General features: G+C 37.2%; 1 protein-coding gene across 4 annotated transcripts in view; it reads left to right on the top strand.

The window, feature by feature from the left end:
- The window catches only part of Btg4 (BTG anti-proliferation factor 4), a 163860-nt gene that overhangs the window by 88284 nt on the left and 56485 nt on the right, over positions 1 to 19091 (top strand). For 3 of the 4 annotated variants that reach the window (XM_023566234.2, XM_063255737.1, XM_063255739.1), the window contains 4 exons: positions 9593 to 9791; positions 10229 to 10363; positions 11056 to 11254; positions 12855 to 13015. In XM_023566234.2, the coding sequence (XP_023422002.2) occupies positions 9619 to 9791; positions 10229 to 10363; positions 11056 to 11254; positions 12855 to 13015 (668 nt within the window). In that variant the 5' untranslated portion in view covers positions 9593 to 9618. Of the gene's footprint in view, positions 1 to 9039; positions 9144 to 9592; positions 9792 to 10228; positions 10364 to 11055; positions 11255 to 12854; positions 13016 to 19091 lie in introns of those variants that run through there. The other variant, XM_063255738.1, reaches the window with a different exon arrangement.

The raw sequence follows: 19091 nt of genomic DNA, 5'->3' as shown, positions 1-19091 counted from the left end.
TTTTATAATTCTGTATTTCTGTTCCATTTCATTGTACACTCATTAGGATGAGTACAGCCTATTGTTAATTAGCTTCTTGTTTATATTTATCAATCAGTATTGTTGCTCTCAGTATAAAAATGTTAGCTTATTTTTTAGGTAAATCAGAAAGACTAACAAAATAAGCTTCATAATTATGTTTGATGGAGCTCTTATGGCATCAGCATGGAAGCAAATGTCTTGGGCTATTTTCTATCTTTACAGAACATGGCGTCCAGGGGTTATAACCTAGTTGTACAGACAGACAATTTGTATACATAAACAATATTGTCATCTTATGTTAATCATATTAATATAATATATATAGATTAATAACACTATTATGTGCAAATGAAATATTGACTATATATTATATCATACAGAAATATATGAAGTACCAAAGAAATTAGGTTAATAGGTGTTTCCGGAGCCCTAAATATTAATGTAAGTGTTGTATGGTCAGCATTGAAGTAAAAAGATAAGGAGTATTGCCGAGGATCAGGACAGAGAGAAGACTACATGGGAAAGGGCACTGAGCTGATTCTACATGGAAAAGTGAAAGTACAACACGGGTGAAGAAAGGTGTTTTGGAAGCAGGAAGCAAAAACACAAACAAATTCTTGGAGATGATAACATGCATGGCCAGTTGAGAGAGCCGTGAATGGCCCGCTGTCATGCCTTAGGGAAATAAGATTATAAAGGCAGGTAAGTAGGAGAGAGGTCATGGAAGACTCTAAAATATTAGTCTAGGAAATTTGACTTCCATACTGCTGCTGTGACAGCCTCCTGCCCTGTATATAATGTGCTTATTGTCTTATGCTGAATATCTTTTTACCCTTCTTTCCCTCTTTAGCAGTGGCATGAATTTGCAAATGGTAGATGAGCCTAGAGATGTTATATCTTATTTAAGAAAGGCTTATATCTTATTTAAGCCTAGAGATGTTATACCTTATTTAAGGAAGGCTGAAGACTTCAAATAGGGCTGATTATAAGACTACTCATTACATCAAAGTCCTGCAAATTTGATGTTCAATTTAGATGATGTTTTAAAATTAATTTGCCTATTTTTAAAGTTATATGTTCACTCTATAAATGAAGTATAGCTAAAGCTAAAAGACTAGTGTAGAAGTGTAGACACTTTGTTTATTTTGTTGATAAACTTAGGGGCTCAACAATCCCTTGGTGATCAAGTTGAACTTTCCCATTTTAAAGTGAAGACGTGCGGTTCTGGAGACTGTTATGTGCACAAGGTAATTTCAGTAAATTTTCATGTTTTATTCCATTTGTCCTGCTTCAGGCGTAAGGTAAGATATACCTTTGATACTTCCTTCCTTCCTGCTGTTCGTCGGAAGTACAAACGGCCAGAAGCTTCATGTCCCTGTTTCTCTGATGCCTCCCCCAGGATTAATATCCTTACCCAGCCTCTGTAGACAGAACATGATCTTGGACACCTCATCTGATCTTTCCAAAAAGAAATCCTTAAAAGACAATGTCTTAAACCAGGGAATAAATGTCTTATGGTGGGAATTTTAGACATTACATAAGAACAATGGAAGAGATATTTTTTGTCCTTCCCATTTTAGCATTTTCCTTTCTACTTAAATATGAGGTTGCATTAGGCTGCGTCAGTATGGATTGTCGGCTGAATTCTGTGCCCTTCTCTCTCTCCCTCCTTCCCTCCCTCCCTCTTTTTTTTTTTTGAGAGAGGGTCTCACTGCATAGTCCAGGCTGGCCTTGAACTTGTGATGCTTTTATCTTGACCTCGCAAGGGTTGGCCTTCTGCTAAGTTCTAATGTCTGTTTGATAGACATTACTCTTGGATGCCTAATTGCCACAGAAAATTCAATATGCTTTAGTCTGAGCTCACCGTCATTTGCTTTATACTGGTTCTTCTACTGAATGCCTTCATTATTTCAATAACATTCTTCCTTTTGACACTACTGCTTGAAACTTGGAGTGATTTTTTAGTATCCCATTTCTCAAACCCTGCACTCAAAACAGTCATGTGCATATATATCTGATTTCTCTCTCAAGACTATAAACTTCTTGAAAGGAAAAGTTGAAGTTTGTTCTGTGCTGTATTTCCATAGCAGTGTCTAATGGTAGTAGGTGGTCGCTAAGCAGTCACTAAGCCAATGTTAATTACACCAGATGGCTATTAATGTAAAGGATTCAGGTGTCTGAAGTCATAATAAACAAGGAACTGAAGGAAGCTTTATATGATGTTTAGTTTCTATTTGATTGTTCTTTCCTGAAATCTAAGTACATTGTTATTCTACAGTTCTATTCATAACTCTGAGGCCTGCTTGGGCCTGCTGCAGAAATAATAATAATGCTAAGCGAGAATTTTAAACCTCATCAGCTGATGAGCTTTGCCAATTCGGAGTGTAATGGAACAGCTTGCCATCAGGAAGGAAAGCAAAGTAACAAAAAGTTATTAAACACCTGCCACCACTGTGATAATGTAAATACTATCACTAGCATTTTTAGTGGAAAATTTGTATATTTGCTAATGCATATGTTGCCTTTACTTCAGAACCAGATTTTATTTCAGCAGTAATCAAAGAGTTGCCTTGAGTTTTAGATTTGTCATTTCTAAGATAAATTGAAAAAAACTTTGCAAAGCGACATAAAAATGGCTAGAAAAGGTGAGAATAAATAATGCAAATTTGTCATAATAATCTGTTAAATTTAAGGCATTATTAGGTAAGTAAATGTATAAAATAAATTTTAACATCTTATTTATATGTAAGAGATATCTAGTCTTATGATTTTCTACCTTTGCTGTTAGAATCAGTTGAGGAGATTTGAAAACATCTTGATGACCAGGTTGTATTCTGTACCAGTTCAATCAGAGTGTTAGAGGACAGAAGGCAGGGATCAGTATTTCTAACAGGTGGAATCCCAGGTAATTCCGAAATGTAATTTGGGATCCCCTGCATGGAGTGAGAGAATGAGAAACATATCATGGACACCTGAAATAAGTAAGATATTTAGAGGCAGGAAATTATTAAAGTCTCACTCTCACTTTTACTTGATTTCATATGTTCTGGACCTAGAGTAGACATTTAAGTACTTACTGAATCAGAATGAATTAACCTTAATTAAATCTTAAATTGTCTTTCTTAGATATTAAAGCCCTGCATTTCAGTAGTCCTTTCTCATGCTTCTCAAGCATGAAGATATTACAGTGTCTAGGGAAGGGCCTAATATCTGTATTCCCCCTCTTCATTCTGCTGAAAGTTTTGATAATCACACCATTACAGCCTGCCAGAAGCTATAGCGATACTTTATTACCACTACTAGTGAAATGTTTATTTCAGCCAGCAAGTGTGTAATCCAGGTCCAAAAAATCCAATTTAGAGTCTACTTCCTTAGAACATTCCTGGTTTCAACTATCTCCGGTTCCTTAAAATGTACTCTGAGATGAGGGTGGCCTCTAGAATGTCTGTGGAGGAGGGTTCTTGAGAGATACACTTAAAAGGAAGTGAAGAGGTAGAACTGGACAGCTAATAAAGTTACAGTGGAGACCGTGGCTTATGTTACCGGAAGTTAGATGGTACGGGCCTTTCGGGTTAGTTCAAGTGGAATCACAGGTGCCCAATTTTGTAAGGCATTAGTCTTCAATGATTGCAGACAGTCCTCGAAAGAGGGGAATAACTTCAGGTGAACAGTTTTTGAGGCCAGCATTCCTGAGAGATGCAACTATGAACCATCAGAGTCTCATATTTTTAGCAGTTGTGGATGGTTATGTTGGTTCTGAAGGAGGAACCTACTAGAATGTTTAAATTGACTTACTTTAGTTGAGAGAAGCTCTTCATATTGGCTCTTGTGTCTTTTGCCGTGACCCAGTAATATTTTTTAATAGTTTCCTTCTTTCTGGAATAGACATTCCAGGCTCCTGTAATATACTACCTGAATTACAGCTGATATCAGTAATGTTTCTAAGTAGTTTTTTTTTTAAGTGGGGAATGGTAGTTAGAGATTACAAAATGAGTATTAGGTGTGCTTGTTGATTCTTGGCCTTTGTAGTGGACAGAACTAAAATACATTTTTTTGGTGGGGGGGGAACCTCATAAATTGATATTAATATTTCTACTTCAAGTTTAACATTAACAGATTTTAAGTTAATTTCTTGGGTTTTACATTTTTATCCTATTTCTTTGTATTGAAAGTCTTAGTTCATAAAATATGTATTTGCCTTACCCTACTATATTATATTTGTTTCTATTATATACTCATAGTTGTTTTAAGATAGTAATGCTGTATTAGTAAGCAGTTAGGTTACCGAATGACTTTAGAATAATAAATCTTTGCAGCTCTATCTTTAGAATATATTTGAATGCTTTTTATAGTTACTTGATATATTTCGTCTTTTATTTTTAAGATTTTTTATTTCAAAGAATTAAAAAAGTACAGACTTTCAAAGCAAGACGTTAGGAAATTAATAATGGTTATTATGTTGCATATTGTTGTCTTCACACTAGTTACTCAGATTACAGGTGTAGGCATGCAAAGTTGATCAAACAATAAAGCACCAGCTGTTCCTTCCTTTGAACTAACAGAATGAGTAGCACAGTTACCTTAGCTATCTTGTATATATTCCTGTTTTTTCCCTTCCTGCTTTCCCCTATCCCAGTTATTCTTTGCTTTGGAGCAGTTTCTTTCCCTTTCACAATATCTATTGCATCTTTTGGATCTTATTTACTCTTTCAGTTTCTTAACATTAGGGAGACAAAATGATGTTTACATGTGCAAGTGTGATTTATTTCACTTATGAGTATGCTCTCTAGCTGCATTCATTTACCTATAAAAGTCTCATTTATCCTTCTTTATAGTACTCTGTTATACAAAAATACCACATCTTTTTAATCCATTCCTTGGTTGATGGGATTTTGAGTTGTTTCCAAGATATAGCTATTACAATTATGATGCTGTAAACTTGGGTGCACATATATCGCTGTGGTATGATGTTTTTAATTCTTCTGGAAAAATATCTAGACAGGAAATAGGTGAGGAAATGGGACATCTAATCCTAGTTTTATGAGGAATCACCACACTGACATCCACAGTGGTTACACCAGTCTACACCCCAACCAGCAGTGAAGAACGGTTCTTTATCCCCACAACCCTGCCATCATTTGTTACGAGATGATTTTTTGATGACAGCTGTTCTTTCTGGGGTGAGGTTGAATCTCAGTGTTGTATTAATTTGCATGTCTCAAATGACCAATGTTGATAAACATTTTTCCATGTATTTACTTGCTGTTTGTATTTCTTCATTTGAGAGTGTGTTTTGTATGTATGGTTGCCACTAGGTATTATTTTCATCTTGTTAGTAGATTGAAACAGTAGATTCTAATGATTAACATTTTGGTTTTCTATTCATTTTAACGTCCTGAGTAAAACTGATTTTATATATCTTCATGTTATGCATTTCACGTTAGATATCTTATTGTACCTTTACTTTTCCTGAAGAAGTCAGAATAGCTAAATTGAGACAGTTACTAAACCAAGGAGCAGATGAACTAATTTGCTCATGATTGTAGAAGAAGTGGACATACAACTGATGCTTCCTGACTTTGTTTTATGGAAACAGATTATAGTGAGGAACACAAAATTTACCGGGTTCGGACTCTAAGTGTGAACACTGAGTTTGAAATCTATGAAATCAATCAGTGCTGTCTGTAGGCGTAGTGGTAGTTTTACTAGATTAATATGTGAATTTTGACTGATACTAGTTTTCTGAAACAAAAGTGGTTTTAATTTCTACTCTTAGAATATGAAGCTTATTGATAAACATTAGAATAATAATGGCTATAAATACCAGATTCGTATATTATTCTATGTATAAATTTTGACCTGTTCATAGATCAAAACTATGCATTTTTCAAATTTAATATTCTTAAGCAACTTTTTGTTTTAGTAACTTTTTAAGATCAAGGTGTGGTCTTACAGAAACCTGAGGAAATTCATATGGTAGATATTAATTCATTCCACTGCATTCAATTAGAAACCTTGTCATATTTTCTTTTTAAGTCCACCTCTTGATCAAGTTAGGTGAATAGTGATACTGCATTATTTTATCAATGATGTTCTACTAAAATAAAGTGAAAGATTAGATACAGTTACATAGTATCATGTTTATTTTAAAAAGGGAATAGGTGCTTATAGACCTATAATGTTGGCCTCAAATGAGGCAAAATTCTTAAATATTCTACCAGTTTCTGAATACTGTGGAAGTTGGGGTGCTTGGACCAGCAGAAACTCCTAAGGAACAAGGAATGTCAGTTTAAACTGCCTCCTTCTTTCGTGATAGGGTATATCAAAGGAATACTGTACTGCCTAGAGATTTTGCAGGATGACTGGTGAAATCTTCACTGTTGACTAGCTTTCCAAAATATGATAGGAGAATTAATTGTACAAAATGGAAGGAATACTAATCTGAAGAGAACTGCTAAAATTCTATCACAGCACTTGGTTTGATATTTATTCTCTGCAACTTATTTCTTCACTGCTTGTTGGAGGGCACAGGTAGGGCTCATATTCTTACCAAATATAAAGATGACGGGAATCAAAAAGATAGCTTATCAAATGATAGAATCGGGATCGCAAGTCTTGACTTACTGTAGCAATGATCTAACTTTAGTGCAGCAGGCTGAGGATGGAGCTCATGTTAGAGTGCTTGCCTAAAATGCATAAGTCCTTAGCTTCAGTCCCCACACTGCAAAAAGAAAAAAAAATTAACATAATGAAATATGATAGGTAGAGCCCCAGTATGTGTCAGGAGCCAACCTATGCGCTCATACCTGACCAAGGGGCAACACAGAATAGGTTAAAAGTGTGGAGTCAAGGGGCTCTTGTTTCCCTTTGACAAGGCGATTGGTGCACCTTGGCTTAATTCACCCAGACATGGGCACCTGCAATCACAGTAAAACAGGATTCATCTGTCTCCCCTCATCCATGGTACATATCCAAGTAAACAACAGGGTCTCAGCGTATTAATTTTCCCTGAATGTGTCAGCATACAATGACATTGCCTTTCTCTCTAGTGCTCACAGAAGAGGCCTGTTAGAACTTAATTTTCCCGTAAGTCTCCCACAAGAATGTGGGTGTTTTATACTTCATTTAAATCACATAACGTTAGAAACGAAAAAGACAAAAAAGACAAAAAGAAATGACATAATAATAGGAGATACATAAATTCTGTATTTGTTTGCTAATGAGAAAGGACACTTGAAACTCTTATCCCACAACTGTATTAAGTGCTTTATATAATTTTATAATTTAGTCTGATGAGACCTTCACAAGCCAGTAGTTAGTAGTAGCTGTTGGAATAACATCTAACATCTACAGTGCACTTACTGAGTACCAGATTCCGTTTTGGGCACTTTACACTTAATTGTTGCAATATCCCTACAATGTAGGCATTGTTGTCACAATCCTTATCTACATGAGGAGACTGAGGGACAGAGGTTAAATAACTTGCTAAGGTCGCACAGTAGATTAAGCTGGGATCCAAGAGAACAGTTAGCTCCAAACCCTTAGCGAACATGGATCATGTCCTGCTTTTTCAAATGCAGCTCTTGAGGATTAGAGAGGTTGGAAAACTTCCCTAAGTCTATAGCAAGCTAGAAGACTAGGATTTGTTCCTATAATGGAGATTTTATAGTTGAATTTTAACTACCCTGCAGTATTGCCTTGCTGTACAAATAAAAACCAGGTACTTTAATAATCTGTTGTAATCTTGATAGCAACCCTATGAGGTCGCTGTTGTACCTCTCACTGTAAGCCAGAGACGGGACGTTTCTAAGAGGGCGATTCAGCAGGTTGTGGAAGATGAAACAGACAGTGAGCTGTAAAGCTGCAACTTCCATCACGTCCATCTGCAGCCAGAGCCCAGGTTCTTGAAAGTTGTAGTGTGCAGGAAGGGAACGATGTGACAAAACAGCGGCATCAGTGAGAACAATGGTACTTGAAGCCCAGTGTGAGAGTGGTGTGATGTGAGCTGAAGGCCCCCGAGGCCGCCCTGGAATACAACATGCAGAGAAAGGGAGGTGCCAGATCCCTATGCTAGTCCTCAGTGGTGGGCACTCTTGGGCCTTACATGCAAGTCTGGTGCTGGAGTCTTAAAGATATACCTGAAGCTCATCCATACCTCATCTGTCTACAGAAGAGAGAGAAGACGTGGGAGGCTGAGTAGCTAGCATTTGAAACATCATCATAAAGTGGAGGAATAGATATAATCTGTAGTTCTAGAAGTAAAAACCAGGCTGAGTATGCAGAAAATCAAAGCAGTAAACTTGGCTCTGTGGAGATAGGAAGACCTGATTGGTACTATGTTTGGAGCATTTCAGGAATAAAGTGGTTTCCTTGTAAGGTGAATTATTTATGAGGACATAAGAGTGACCACTAATCATAGGTGTTAAAGATTGTTGTATATCAGGTGTAGTGATTCTTAAAACTTTTTAGTAGGTCTGGGTACATCTGGGGAACTTGTTAAAGGCTGACTCCAATGTTTTGCCTATTAGAGTTTTTCCAGCAAGTCTAGGATAAAGTTCAAGAAGCTGCATTTTTATAAGCAACCTAGTGATCCCAAAGCAGGCAGTTATTGACTTATCCTTTGAGAACTAAAGAGATTAAGATCTCTCGTTTATTCTACAAATAAACGTTTTAGTAAAAATGTGTGCAGTTAACATAACGACTGCTCAAAGACAGTTCTCTTTAGTTTTATAAAAGATCCATGACAAAATTCTTTAATATGTCGATCGAATTAGAGCTGAAATTAGGATATTAGGATCAGAGGGAGAGTGGTTTATTCTTACCCTTTGTCATAAAAATTTGATTTTAATAGCAAAATAGACAGTACAATCCAGCATGAAAATCTTTAAGCACTTTAAATGACTTACTCTGCATTTGCTAAGTCACAATCCGATGGAAAAAGCAAAATGATCATCTTAACAGAGGGCACCTGTGTAAGGTGAGTTACCAATCAGATTTTTAGGCCCAAGCTTATAAACACAGCAACCTGCTACTCAGAAGGTGGGTGTGAGTGAGAGTTGTATCAGTGCTGTGGTCTTTTAACTCTGGCCCACTTTTTGTTGGGGCTAGGCAGATTTTTGCTGGTAAGTTTAATATTTGCTTGACTAATCTTAAAGTGTTGAACTTCGTAAGCCACATTTTAAAGCTGCTGTCTCTTGGAAAGTTTTACAATTTGTAAATATTTTTTTTAAGTGGCACTTCATGTCATTTACCGTCCTATATTAGGGTCTTTTTAAACTTAATATTTCATAATACTGTGAAATAATATTTTGTTAACTTTTATTAAGTTGGTGTTTTAAAATTAATATTTTATATAATATTTCGGTTGTTTAAGTGTTTTAAAGATTTTTCCTTTGAACAAGTGTAAAACAAAGTTGAATTTGATATTAGCTGTTTTGCTGATTGGTGAATGTTGATCTGCTTATGAGTTCACCAAGGTTTTTTTTTTTTCTAGAAAATTATTTTTAACACTTTGGGGATGTAACATTTCCAAATGGCAGTCATGTACTGATAACAAGTCACATTGTTTCAGGACTCGTAATAGATTGTTGTTGAATCATGAGAGATGAAATTGCAGCTACAGTTTTCTTTGTCACAAGACTGGTGAAAAAACACGAAAAGCTGAACACACGGCAAATAGAAGACTTTGCAGACAAGCTAATGAAAATCTTATTTGAAACATACCGAGGCCACTGGCACCCCAGTTGCCCTTCGAAAGGGCAGGCCTTCAGGTGAGTACTGGTGTGTGATGTGGGGAAGTTCCCCTGTCAGGAAAACCAGACGAGTTGCTTGTCGACAAGTTGTGAATGTTCTATGAACTCATTGATTTGTTTGAACATGGGCTTGAAAGAAAGATGTGGTAGCTGGCAGCACGATGAATACTGCAGAGTGAGCTCCAGTGTACAAGGTCGATTGTCCAATTTCTAACGTGTGTTTACTGTGAAAGAGACCCAGGGATAGCCAGTGAGCAGCCACGTGATTTAGTGCTTCACCACTGAGAGTCGCGGAGTGGGAACTTGGTGTTTTACTCCTGTCTGCAGCGGTGGAGGCTGGGGAGGGGACGGTGGGAGCTGTGTGTATGAGCAGGGCACCCGCAGTGTGATTCTTTTTCTTGCCAGAGTGCCTGCTCTCATGCCACTTACCTTCCCTTTCCTGCCCTTTCCTCAAGGTGTATCCGAATAAACAATCAGAATAATGACCCCATTCTGAAAAGGGCTTGTGCTGAGAGTAAAGTGAATTATTGTCACCTGGGACTTCCAAGAGAGATGACCATATGGGTGGATCCCTTTCAAGTGTGCTGCAGGTGAGTATTCTCCTGGTTTGTGTGCTCTGTGAGCCCTGGAAACAAGTTTATTTTAGCCAGGTCTCTACCTTTGTTAAAGATGATGTTCCTGGAGTAGTGAGAGCACTTCTACTGCCTTGTTAAGGTTTTAGATGCAAACTTCTATTTTCATGGGGCGATGGGGTGGGCAGTGCAAACCCTTTGCAGAATACTTGCAGTGTGATTTTTTTTTCTTTTTTTTTCTTTTTTTTCCAAATTGTAGACTTGGACCTTCTGCATCAGGAAAGAGCAAGACTTACATACAGGGAGGGCAATTTAGTCCTTTGTTGAGCTGAAAGAAGCTGGTCTTTGTCATTTTCTTGAGCAATTAACCAAGATAGCTTTACAGTATAATAGCTAAAGGTCATCATATCCTTCACTTTGTTCATTTAGCTCCATCCATTTAAAAATAACTTTTGAAAGTTAGTTGTGAAACTGAGTGTGGTGGCTCATGTCTTTAATTCCAGCACTCGGGAGGCTGAGGCAGGGGGACCATTTCCAGTCAAGGCCAGCCTGGGTTACAGAGTGAGTTCAAGACCAACCTGAATTGCATAGTGTAACTGTGTCTCAAAAAGACAAAAACAAAACCAAAAAAAGTTGTCTCCAGAGATGTTTAGAGATAGAATTTGTGGAAAGTTGAATTTCTATAATGAACAGTTTCTTTTCCTGTTTAGGTATGGTGAAAAGAAACATCCATTTCTGGTTGCTTCTTTTAAAGGCAGATGGGAGGAATGGGAATTAACTCAGCAAATAAGTTTTGCTGCTAGTAGAGCTTCCCTAGACGACTCCTCTGACGTGTCCTCTGATGAAGAGAGTGGGAGCGTGGCGTATCGGATCATCCCTAAAGTCAGCAATCCCAAGAGCGTCTATCAGGTCCGGTGTGCTCCAGTTCCTGTAGTTTCTTCTTCTGTTTGAAGTCTAAAAGAGGTTTGCCTAGTGTAAACAAACAAAACGTGGAAAGAATGAATATACAAGTAAATACTCAGTGGCATAAGCGCCCACCTGGCAGGCATATGGTCATGAGTTTGGTCCCTGGTACTGAAAAAAAAATACCCTACAATGTTAGTATTTTGGCAAAAATTTTTCTGTGCCTCCAACTCCTAAATATTATATTTCCATGGCTGAATTCTTAGAATCTATGATTTTGTTTTCCTTTTTCTTCATATAATATTTGAAAACAGGCTTCCTTCCACTGAAATTCTGAGTTTTTAAATTTTTAAATTTTCATTTTTACCAATAAAAAATTGCATGTCATTTATAGAAATTTTGGAATATTCAGAAAAGAGCAAAAGACTACATAATCTTGCCACTGAAGTGGTTTTTCTTGGAGACTTTAAAAAAATTATAACCTATTGAAGGATATGCATATTTATACAAGTGAGTTTCATAGAAGCATGCTCCAGAACTTTCAACTACACTCAAAGTGATTTCATGACCCACAGTTTGAAAATCACTGATTTAGAATCTCTGTTAATACTTTGTATATTTGTATCTTTTAAGTATTTATATATTAAAATGTCAAATTAGTTAAAAATTTTAACATTTTAATGGTCAGTTGACTCCTTTATAATTTAGTATTATTGACATTTTAGTTGTTCCCACAGTTATTTTATTTTAAAAAAATCACTGACTTAAAGTTCAGACATTGCTATACAATTATTTCTTGAAGTTTGATACACAGACATCGAATGAGTTTTGCACATTTTATTCGTTTTTGATATGTGACCAAATATTTTTGTAGTCTCACTAGCTCCATTTAAATGTCTGTTTTATCATTTTTTGTAAGATTGACTATCATCATTTAAGAGATAAAAATGGTATATATAAAATATAAATATATTAATATCAAATATTCAGAAAAGCTCCACTTGCTGAAATGTTTTAGATACTTAATGCTTTACGGATTTTTTCTTCCTTACCCAGTCTTTAAAGTCCTAATAGGTCAGAGTATTTTAATGCATGTTATATTACTGGCAATTGTTTCCTTTGTAGTTTTCTAAACTATATGTATGTATGTATATAAATATATATAATAGTTTCTATGTAATTTTATTTAATAGCAGCTTAAGTCTATGTAGTAAAATATTTGCCCTTATTTTTAGACTTAGATTTCTTCTCTAGGGGTCAGGGATTTAGTCAACAAAGTTCTTTTATGACAGAATCTCCTTAATGTGTGATCTGTAAAACATCTGTATCAAACTATCTGGAATGTTTACAGAGATTTTTCTGGGTCGTGGCCCAGGGAACCATGATTAGGTAATTTTGGATTGTGGTGGCTGGATCGGGAGGGATGGGGTGGTGGAGATTTCTAGAATATGAACAAATTTGAATGTGTGTGTTTTAAAAATTTTTAGTTGGATTAAGGAATTTGTTTTGTTAAAATGTATGAAGTGATTGTATTTAAGCTTAAAGTATATTCAATTCTGACAGAATTTCCAAAGATGATTATCTCTTTCATTTCCATCTCCTCTAGGCTGAAATTCAGAAACAGCCCTACCCATCCTGGCCCCACTTCCCCCGCCGAAAGAGTGTGGCCGACGGCCGTGTAGGAGTCCCAGCAAACCGAACTGCTTCTCAGGCTGCGCGTAGGAACCCCAAGTGCTACCGGCCTGCCGCTGGGCACCGTATGGACAGGTATCACTGGATCAGCTCAAGCCGATAATGCAGTGCCAAGTGGCAGTGGGGAGAGCTTCGAGGACAGGCTTTGTCTTTCCAAAATGAAAACGAGTCAGAGGCTCTTGAGTGGTCCATGAAGTAGAAAAAAAATCCCTTTACACAGATTAAGGCTCTGTTTTAGCTGTACTTTTAATCCTCATTTAATTTATTTAATGAAATTTTATGTTAACACTTAATGTGCCCAGGAAGGTAGTAGAGTGAAGATAGTAACCTGAGGTAAAATTCAATGAATTATGAAGAGTAACAATTTAAATAAACTGTGTTTTTAATACTGTATTGATGGTTGCTAGGAAGGTTTAAAAGTTTGTGCTCTTAGCAATTGTTTTAAAAGCAGACTTTCACTTGGGGAAGAGTGATCCCATAATACAGTGTTTGGGTATCAACTTTGTTTCTTGCTGTAACTGTTCTGTTTCACAAATTCAGTAAGAGCTTAAGAATTATTCTTTTAAGATACAAAATTCCTTTCTTTATGTATTTAAAAATTTGTGGGATTTAATAATATGGTTTATTTTATAAAAATGATAGATGCTTCTTATAAAGAATTCAAGCTAACCAGTAAAACATGCCACTAAGAAAATAAAAATACCTACCATCCAGCTAGAGCTGATCATTATTAACATTGATGGTGACCATCTTTCTGTTCTTTGTATATATGTATAGATGTAAAAATGAATATAAAGACAAGCAGTTTGATAAGAATCCCATACTGGAGGCATTAGGTATTATTTGAATTTAATTTTATTTGATCTTAGAAAAAATATTAAAGTGGTACTAATTTTCCACCACAAAACTTTTTAAAGTTTTCTCTAAAATTGAAAAAGAAAAACATTAGGAAGCTGGGACAGTCCTCAAACTCCCTCTCTACTTTATACATATTGAATATTTGTTGCTATGCCAACTATAGAAATTAACATGCTTAATTCTTTGTCCCATGTTGTTTTTAATGTCAAATTTTAGATGTCAAATTTTAGACCTTATGTTCTGTCCTAAAACTGTGTAGACTTTGTTTATAGTTCTATATTTAAATGGATTAAATGCTCATCAATATGTGAGGTGTGTTTTGTTTTATCTTTGGTTAGCTGGATTTTATTAATAAACTTTTCCACAAATAGCTTATAGGAGTTAAATTCTGTGAATTCATTTAAGAGACAACTTTAGGCCATGTTTTCTTTGCCTTTTCATGTCATATGTACCACACTGATCTTTCTGGCGTTTTGTGTTGCTATGTGGAAAGATCAGTGGCCAGTTTGATTTCTTGAACTCTCTGACACGCAATGTGCATTTACTTTTTTAGGTTTTGCTAGTGTCATGGTTTATGTTCAGATGGCGCCCGGGCCTCATGCAGTCATGGAAGCGGCTGAATCTAGCATTTGTTATTGGTTCATTGTCTAGTGCTGGAATTAGTGGTGTGAGTGGGTGCAGCACTCAGGGGTGGGGAGCCGGAAGGAGGTGTGTTTCCTTTTTTGTCCTTTTGCTCTCGTTGCTTGCAGTCACCACGAAAGGGCTGCCCTTCAGCTATTCCACCCCGCCTTGGAGCCAGCTGAGTATGGACTGAAACCTCTAAAACTGTAAGCTAAATAAACCCTTTCTTGCTTCACTGTGGGCATCAGATATTTTGTTTCAACAATGAGAAAAAGTAACCAAGACAGTTAGTGTGAAAAATTCATTCTCTACACTTAAAATATAGTTGATAATTCTGTATCATTTTCTCTTGAAACACTGTGCATTTCAGATCTGTAAATTTATCTTTCTGAGTAAGGTTTAGTACTATCATCTTTGAATCCTTTCTTTCCATGGATACCAACTGTATTCATGCGTGATCCTTTTTTTCTGTCTTTAATGTATCTATTAGTTCTGATTGTTTTCAAACCACACCACCCTAACTGGGAGGAAGGCCTGGCACATGCTAGAGAAGTTTTGTACCACGGAGCTATATCCTCATTCCCTTTCATCTTAAATTTATAAAAAACTTGCTTGTTGTCCCAACCTTTTATTTATGGCAGCATGTGTCAGTAGATTATTTGTTATTGTATGGATATAGCAAAGTTTGTTTAATCACTTACCTTTTGAACAACTGGACTGTTTCTGGATATTATGAATCTACTTGCTGTAAACATTTGTGTGTATAATGGGTGAGCATAAGTTATTTCTCTGGGATAAATGCCTAAGCACATGATTAACAGACCATTTGGTAGTTTCATGCCTACTTTAAGGAACAGGCTGAATATTTTAGAGTAGATGTTCCCTTTTACATTTCTGTCAGCAGCATATGATTGAACCAGTTTCTCTACTCCTTGCCAGCCTCTTGTGTTACTATTTTCACGTTAGCAATTCTGATAGGTGTGTAGTAAAATCTCTTATTTTCTAGCTTTATTTTATTGTGATCAGTGAATATACATGCTTTGATTTCTTTTTTTAATATGCTAAACTGGATTTGGTAGTGCAAGCCTATAATCCCAGCACTTGGGCAACTGAGGCAGGAGGATTGATACAAGTTTGAGACCAGCTTGGGCTACAAAATGAGTTCAAGACTTTGCTTGTACCTTGCAAGACTTTTGTCTCAAAAAGCCAAATTTTTTTGCTGAGACTTATGTGGCATAATATGTGGTCTATGGAGAATTTTCTATATGCTGGTGAGAAGAATTTTATATCTGTTGGGTTAAATGTTCTATAAATATATGTAAGGTCTTATTTGATCTGTCGTATAACTAATTCCAATGTTTCTTTGTTAGTCATTTGTTGGAGTAGTCTGGATGACCTATTCATTGATGAAAGTGGAGTATTGAAGCTCCTATTATTGGACTAGAATTTACCTATTGGTTATACCAGTATTGGAATGAATATATACTATATACATATGTATATATTCATTAGAGCATATATATCTACATATGGATATATCACATTGGATATTCATGTATCTTTCTATATATGTATATGGATCACTGTTTTATATAGTGATCTTTGTCTCTTATTTTTTTTTTTTTTGTCCTTTTCCTTTTTATCGATACCAGGGATCGAACTCACAACTGCCTGCTTGCAAGGCAGGTGCTTATGCCACTGAGCTAAATCCTCAGCCCCTGTCTCTTATGTTTTTAGTAAGCCCAGGTGGCTATGATTCAGGAGCATGCTTGGTGAGGGATGTCATTGACCGAGGGCCACAGGGAGCTATGCTATACTAGTGTCCGGATAGGGCACCTCTCAGTGTCTGACTTCTGCATACAGCTTCATGGGACATTCAGGGAGGTCTGCCAAGCTTCTTTCTGGGGCTGGGAATGTGCACAGGGCTAGGTTTCTGAGAATGAGCTATTCAACAGCTTCCTGGGGCCACAGGAGGGTGAGTGGGCAGGTTGGCAGTTTTCGTGCTCAGTGGGCCACATCACTCAGAAAGCCAGCCTCCCTAGGGCCATGGGTAGGTGGGCAGGACAGCTTATCTTCTCTGGCTTGAGTTGCTCAGGGTAGCTGTGTTATGCAGCCAAGTGTATGTCCTGTAGGCTGGGCCCGCTGGCTCCTCCTGGAGCAGTAGAAGAGTGGGTCCTCCTGACTCTTCTGGGGATCTCTAAAGGATAAGCTGCTGAATGTTGGCTGGTCACATTCTTCCTGGGGTGATAGAAAAGTAGGCAGGGCCACCTAACTGGTTTACAGGGCTGGGTTTCTGGAGCTCTGGGGGGCTGCCACCATGCTGCCTCACAGGTTACGGGGTGGGTGAGGCCTCAAATTGGCTTCACGCGGCAAGAACCTGCATGAAGATGGTCTCAGCGTGGGTTGAGCTCTTTTTCTGGGGGCAATTTGATGATGTGAAAATTCAGCAGCCCTGTAAACTGGGCTCGGCCCTGTAAAAGGCTGAAAGGGTCTTGCAGTGGTGAATAGCTCAGGCGTTTGTTTGTGCTGTGAATAGGGATAGCAGGAACCTCCAGCTTACTTGCTATGGCTGAAGTCCTTGTTTCCTGGTTAATCTCCAGAGTCCGAACTGTCGTTGCAGCGGCTTAGCTTCCTTTTTTGTAAGGCCGTTGCAATTATCTTTGCTCTTCACTGTCGAGTACTGCGCTCACCTTCCAGCTTCATTCCCCATCAGGTGGAATCTTTTTCTAGGCAGCACTTCCAGGGTTTGAGGGGGGAGTGGAAGAGCAGGCTCTGTCGGTTGGCTAGTACTGGTCCACTGGGAAGGTGATTTGGAGTGCTGCTCGGTACTGGTTTCCACCGTGGTGAGCTCAGTGCTGGATTGCATGCCTAAGGTCGGGACTTACTTCTTTTTATGTCCCCCAAGTGGGAGGGGTTGTCTAGCCACACTGTACTGCTTGGAGTGTTGGGGAAAGGGTTGCAGGCAACTCTTTCCTTTCAGGCTTCTTAAAAGGATCTTCTTATTCTAAAAGTGGCTTCCCACATCTCACAAAGGTAATACTAGAGTGTGAATTGCTGCTCAAATGGGTTGTAGCTGGTTGGAGGTTTTGATATCTCGTTGTGGGTTTTTAATATTCATGTCCCTGATGGCTTTTTTGGGGGCACCTGTATATCCTCTGTATATTTTTAGGTCATTTTATAATTGTATTGTTTTTAATTGAGTTTTGAGTTCTTTATATGTCTATATAGTATACTAGTCATGTGTTAGATGTATGGTTTGAAAATATTTTCTTCCATTTGTATCTTATCTATCCTCCTAATAGAACCATAGACCAAAAGTTTTAATTTTGAAGTCCAATTCATTACTGTTTTTTTCTGACTTGGTATTGAGTTTATCTGGCCCCAGATCCTGAAGATTGTTCCCCACTAAAGTTTTATATGTTATACTTAAGTTCCATCCATTTTTAAGTTAATTTTTAAAATTAGTTTTTTAAAGTTTTAAAAATTTTTGTATGAGATGTGAGACTTAGATTGAAGTTCTTTCTTTTTTTTTTTTTTCTGCTTATGGTTATCAATAGGACCAAGTGCTGGAAAGGCTACCTGGGGGTCTAATTCTGTTGTATATATAATGATCAAGGATTTTAGTTGTAACTTTGCAGGAGGACTAGGAAAGAGTGTGTGGAAGCCATGTACCACTTTTGAAATTAAAAATGATTCTTCATTTAAATTTTTGTGAAAGGACCCTTTTTGTAAATAGTTGGTAAAATGTGATTTCTCTATCCATTGGGGTTTTCTTGCCCTTTTTGTGGTCAGTAGGTTGTATATGTACAGTGGTTTGCATGCAAGGTAAGTCCATAATACTGTCTTAAATATTTATAAAGAAACTTGCTATTGATTTATTCAGCGGTAAATACTTATAGTGCAGTGGGAGGAGAACATGATCTTTGCGTTGGACTTGTAGTGCTGCCTTTAGGAAGCACGTACTTACTAAAAGCTTGCAGTTGTTAGTGCATTAATGAAAATTAGATGGAGGGCCCAAAGAGCCAGCCAGGGAATTAATAGGATTGTGTTCTGGTAGATGCTTTGTTCAGCCAAGAACAGAGAGTGTAGAAGAGAGAGCTCTAATTTCTGTATTTTTCTTTGCTCCCTCTCCCAGATGCCCTGGGCTCTTGGCCTACGCAGTCTATGTAGTCTGGTGAATTAACTTTTGCTTTCTGGGAAATATTTCATAATTTATGTGAGCAACTAAAAATTCTTGAAGATGCACACCCAATATTAATGAAATTAAATGAAGACCTCAGAGTATTTGTCTTTCAGTTTATATGGTTTTTATGCATTGGTTTGAGGTGTGCTTCCTCTAAGAACTTCCAGTTCATGGAGGAAACGGTAGAAGAACTATCTCATAACTAACTCTTGGGGCAGCTACCATCTTACTGGTATTGTGCCATGAAAGCAGTGGGTACTTTTAATTGAAAAGGTAACTAATGCGGTGATTTTTAAGGCTAACCATGCTTGGTACTTTGCCTGGTGTTGAAGAGTCCACCAAAAAAAAAATGTATACACAATTCAGGAAAAGAATAACGTGTAAAATTATTGTAACTGAATTTTTTGAGACATCATGAGATTCATACATGTTACCTTTGGCCTCTGCCATTACAAATGGTGCTCAAAGTGGTGGCCATTAACCTCCAGA

Source organism: Cavia porcellus, unplaced genomic scaffold, assembly GCF_034190915.1.
Source record: "Cavia porcellus strain 051 isolate PalLab524CR breed Dunkin Hartley unplaced genomic scaffold, mCavPor4.1 scaffold_9, whole genome shotgun sequence".
In the NCBI taxonomy this organism is placed as follows: domain Eukaryota; kingdom Metazoa; phylum Chordata; class Mammalia; order Rodentia; family Caviidae; genus Cavia; species Cavia porcellus.
This window is presented reverse-complemented; position numbering and strand designations above follow the sequence as displayed.